Genomic DNA, 5,434 nt, shown 5'->3' with positions numbered 1-5,434 from the left:
ACAAAGCATTTTCCTGCCCTCCCTCCTGTTTCTTGTCCCCCTGCCGGTCCCCTCCCACTTTGAGGCTGGATTTGCCCCATGACTACAACTCCTAAGCTAACCCTCAACCTAAGTTCTCCTGGGCTGGGGCCCATTAATAATTCCTCTTTGGCCTCCCAACCAGATCTGGACAGTGTGCAACATGCTCCCTATAATCTGACCCTACTCCTTCCCAGATTTCTTGATACCTATAGTTTGTAGTGAATTCAACCCCAGATAAGGCACTTTAAAGAATAATGTCATCCATTTATCTGATAAAGTCCATAATACATAGAACCCCCACTGAGTAAAAGTGGACCCTTAGTAAAAGCCGTTAATTACACTGAATTTAAAAAATATCTGTCAAGTTAACACCCTCTTTCCAAATATTATGAATTAGAGTTCCTTAAATGATTACATTCACTAGATGTAACAAATTTATTTTGGGATGTCTTAAAGAATAAATTTGAAGATTAATCAAGTAATGCTCCCTGATACTGAAATTGCTAAATTTCTCATGGAATATAAAAAGCAAATTTACTTTTAAAACATCCTCTTCCAGGCTATGGGGCTTAGGGGACTGATTGCAAGTATTACTTGGCTACTTCTATACAAAGGCTTGTGATATCCAATAATAGTACTCTTAAAGAATAATTAGCATCTTTAGAATAAGATTCATGAATATTACTCATCGCAGCTTGTGGAATCCAACCAAAGCACAGCCAAGGGACCAATGCCTGGTTGATACCCAGAAATAGCCAGACCTGGCAGTCTGGTCTGTGGCCTCCACAGTCCAAGCAAAGAGTGGAATAGGACTCAAGAGGGCATGGGAGTAAATACTTCCCACAGCATCCCAAAGATGGTCATCTGGCTCAAGTGACCCCAAAATTCAATTTTTTCATTTCCAATAGTGCCCTTTAAAAAACGTCAGGTTTGATCTTGCCGAGAACGCCTGGCGGGGAGGTTGAGCCGTTCGCACCATGTCTGAGATGAGCGAGCTGTCCAAGCTCTATGAGGAAAGCAGTGACCTGCAGATGGACGTGATGCCTGGCGAGAGTGACCTTCCGCAGATGGAGGTAGGCGGCGGGAGCCGGGAGCCATCCCTGCGCCCCTCCCGCGCCGGGGCCCCAGCACAGCTGGAGGAAGAAGGCCCGATGGAGGAGGAGGCGGCCCAGCCAATGGCGGAGCCCCTGGGGCAACGAGGCCTCGCTGGCCGGCCCAGCCCCGGGGCGCAGCCGGGACAGATCGCGGGCCCTGATTTCGAGAGCGAGGATGAGGGCGAGGAATTCGATGACTGGGAGGACGACTACGACTACCCGGAAGAGGAGCAGCTGAGCGGTGCAGGCTACAGAGTATCAGCGGCCCTTGAAGAAGCCAACAAGATGTTTTTGAGAACCTCCAGAGCAAGAGAAGCAGCTCTGGATGGCGGGTTTCAGATGCACTATGAGAAGACCCCGTTTGATCAGCTGGCTTTCATCGAAGAGCTTTTTTCACTTATGGTTGTCAATCGGCTGACCGAAGAACTCGGCTGTGATGAGATTATTGATAGGGAGTAGCTAAGTGCTGTGAAGAGAGGAGGAAAGTACTTGAGGAGAGACCCAGCATTCCACTATCTCTTGGTTTCATTCCAAACAGTTCCATGCTGATGAAAAACTTGGTCTTCAAAAAAAAGATTTTTTTTTTTTTTTTTTGCTGAATGGAATGAAGTAGTGACTGCACAGGTATGAAAAAGGAAGAAAATTGTTAAAGAAAAAGGATGTTAATACTGTTGAAACCTGTTTTCAAGAATGTCCTGAAACACGGCTTTGACTTTGTCACTTATCCATATCAATTTCCTTGCATTGGGGAAGGAAATTAATACACATTTCACTGTAAGGGATGGCTTTGCAAGAGTAAGTCATGACCAATTCTGACTGCCAGTACAAGAGCCCACTGATATTAATTATATGCGAAAAAGTAACTGATTTATCCAGCTTAGGACATGATATGTTTTTGAGTTATCTGGACAGAAAGCATATTGAGAAAACTTTGAAGACTCCACTTTGTGATCTATCCAAGCTGTAAGGCTAAATTTTTAGTGTAAAATAAATCGAGTATTCTTCAGTCCCCCAAAAGGATAATCAAGCCCCCAAAGAAGTATGTATCATGTGTGCTGTATCTTAAAATGTGTTTCCAAGAGCATCTGAGATTTTGTTTATACATGTATCTTGATCATTTTTAAAGCTACTGTAATCTTTAATTCAGGAAAATTCATTGTCTTGAACATTTTTAGAAGTCAAAAATTAAGACATGCTTAATAATTAAGTTTCAAATTTAGACATTAAAATATATGTGAAAGTACAAAAGAACTTTCTATCATCCATAGGTACTGGAGAAATTTTCTGTTTTACTTGCTCTCTGTTTTTCATTTAACTTTACAGGCAAAAGACTCTGGTTGAACTTCATGATATAAGAACTGTTAAGTGAAAATTGCCAAGTAAAAGGAAAGCCCTACATCTAAAAGAGACTTTATGAACAACCCTTAAAGGTTTTATTTTAAACCTGCCCAGAAATCCACCTCAGTATCTGAAGTTTCCCTCTGTCTCCTCCTCTAATTAAGCTTGTTATTGGTTATGCACCAGCATTCGGAATAATAAAAATTTCTTGTTCTGTGTAAAAAAAAAAAAAAAAAAAGTCAGGCTTAATTATAATAAGAGTGCATCCAGTTTTGATGCTCTTGTGCCTTATCTAAGAATACTTCCCCACTTTCTGTTTTTATGTGATCTCTATTACACAGTTGAGCTTCACCCATTTTTGGTAATAATTTCTATCTTTCAAAACTTGTGCTGAACCTCCACTTTCCTCACAAATGAATGAGAGTCCGTGATCTCCACGCAGCCTCTCCTTTCACCTCCCTGCTCCTTTAAACTCTGCCATTCCCTTCCTTAGTCCCTCCAAAATGGGTTCCACCTGAAGTAGACTTGCTACCCACCCCCCCATCCCCTGGGTGAGTCCTCCACTTATTTCTCCGTGTATCTCCCACCCACCTCCTCATTTCCTCTGTGGACTTCAGATACAGCTGACACATCTCAGCCTATTCTGGCAGCCTGTCCTCAGAAAGGACTCCTTTGATCCTGCTGTTTCCTTGCCGTGTCTGGTATTTAGTCTCAATGATTTTGTTTGCTTGTTTCATCTCATTCTTTTCACTTCCCCCAACTCCTCTTGACAAGCAGCATCTTGGTTTCTCCCATCAATCACCAAACCCCTTTAGAAATATAATGGAAAGGAGAGTGGAATGGGAAGGATGGCTTTTGAAAACTTAAATGCAAATGGCATTGCTAACGAGCTGTCTGACCTAAGAAAAATCACATAGCATCTCTGAGCCTCTATTTGCTGGTTTGTAAAAGGGAGATTATCACCCCAATTAACCAGGGTTGAAATAGGATGATCATGAAATGATGAAAGGGAAGGAGCTCCATAAACCACAAAGAACTGTCCAGAAGTAAACTGTTATTCTCCTAGCAACATCCCTGCAGCTGTTAGCAGCTGTATTATTCTTTCACCCACAGAATCCAATGTTCTCATCTCTTCTCTTGATAACTTACTCCAGGGAGGCCTGTCCCAATGACCCCAGTTTTAGTTTCATAGAAGGTGCAGCTGGGTCTTTATCCACTGCAGCGGAAGCTCTTAGCTGCTAGTGGTCTGCCACGTAGATAATTTCTTAAAATGCCCCCATGGCACATCTTATTCCCTCTCAGTCCCTGGAGAAAAGCACCTGGTAAGTGGTTAATCTGAGCCATTCTCACCACCTTGCCATTTCACACATGTCTGGAGGCAACAGAATGGTGTGAAAGGGCACAGGCTTTGAGGTATGATGGGCCTGGGTTTGAGTTCTACCATCAACCCTTACTAGCTGTGTGATCCTGGGCAAGTCTCTTAACTCTGTGAGCCTCAGTCTTCTCATCTATAAAATGGAGACAATAATATCCCACATAGGCACTCAAAAGACAATAATCATTATGGTGATGATTATATTACAGAAATGTGAGGAATTCATTTAAGGAGCATCTAGTTTCACTGCTACTTTTACTGGAATTATTCACACTTCCTAATAACTTGTTAACCAAGTCCCAAGGTTTCTTGAAGCCACTGTGCCATTCATAGGCCCAAGGAGGGAAACCCTTCAGCATCCCCTAGATGACCTATTTTTCTCTTAGGACATCTGCCAAGGTAAATCCCATTTCTCATACCATGCTCCATATCGCCAGAAAATGGAAATAATACAAATATAACTCTTGGATTAATTCCAAACTGAACCACTCACTGTTCCCCAAATAAGCCCCTTATATTCTTGCCCAAATCCTGCCCATCTTCTAAGTCTCACACTCTTTGCTTCCCCTGGTGTTCTTGGATAGCACGTCTTATCTCCTCTGTTTTGATACCTCCCAGAGGGCAGAGACCCTGCTACCATCTCACTGGGGAAGTTCGGTGTGGGGCTTAAGGGAAAGAGGAGGTGGGTAAGATGGTACCAATGACCCATACAAGAAGTAGAAAGATAAACAGGGGAAATTTGAACCCAAGAGTTACCCTATGTTCAGAAAGGATTTTCATGATGGGAAAATGCAGTCTAGTATAAGAAACCAAATGAGAGAAGAGCTATGGGGACTCTTTACCCTGGAAAGATGCAAAATACCACAACAGGGCTTTCCATATATAATGTTCTATAAGGCCATGATTAAAACCCATGGATAATGAGAAGCTAGATGTGAACACAGAATAAACATTATTGTTCAATCAGTGCAGAAATTACCATCAATTAAGCAAACTGGAGAGTCTCAGAACAGCAGAGATGTTCAAACTGTGCTAGAGGTCTCTCCTCCTCTGAACATTTTTAGTGTGTTTAATATTCCTCTTCCCTGCAGTGTCCCATGTATTGTAGTTGTCCCCTTCTGGGACTCCTCAGGGACAAAGCTGAATTTGACTCCTGCCTGCCTTCATGGTGCCCAGCAGAGGGTAAGCCACAGAGTCTTTCTTTATAACTGGGTGACGGACCACATTTCCTCACACCTGAGCAAGCCTCAGGGTCCTATCTTGAGTTGAAGAATTTTGATTCTCAGTCCAGCATCTTTCCAAGACAGTGCAACCACCATGCTAGCTGAGAGTCCTGCCTACCTCCTGGCCCCCTCTTCCCTTACCTGTCCGACCCTGGCAGGAATGCCTCCTCAACCCTACCTATGGGCTCAGCCCGGCCCCCAGCTCTGGACCCTGTCCTGGGCTGAGGTGAAGGGGAGTATGAAGCCTCAGTATAAGCATAAGCCAGCATGGTGACTGAGCCAACTCAGACCTCAGCTCCGGGACACCAGACCTCCAGTCTTTTCACCACCTAATCAATGCTGTAACAGCAATGGATTCAGAGTGCTTTCAGCTTAAGAAATCA

At 43.4% G+C, this 5,434-nt stretch overlaps 1 protein-coding gene across 1 annotated transcript; it reads left to right on the top strand.

Moving 5' to 3' along the window:
* The first annotated feature begins 968 nt into the window (after positions 1 to 968).
* On the top strand, positions 969 to 2,671 carry LOC130845796 (EP300-interacting inhibitor of differentiation 1). The gene has a single exon (XM_057723537.1). It carries the CDS (start codon positions 999 to 1,001, stop codon positions 1,572 to 1,574), a length of 576 nt encoding a protein of 191 aa, XP_057579520.1. The 5' UTR covers positions 969 to 998; the 3' UTR covers positions 1,575 to 2,671.
* Positions 2,672 to 5,434: the final 2,763 nt, after the last annotated feature.

This window comes from Hippopotamus amphibius, chromosome 2 (assembly GCF_030028045.1).
Source record: "Hippopotamus amphibius kiboko isolate mHipAmp2 chromosome 2, mHipAmp2.hap2, whole genome shotgun sequence".
Lineage (NCBI taxonomy): Eukaryota > Metazoa > Chordata > Mammalia > Artiodactyla > Hippopotamidae > Hippopotamus > Hippopotamus amphibius.
The sequence above is the reverse complement of the archived record's forward strand: the minus strand, read 5'-3'. Positions and strand labels throughout refer to the sequence as shown.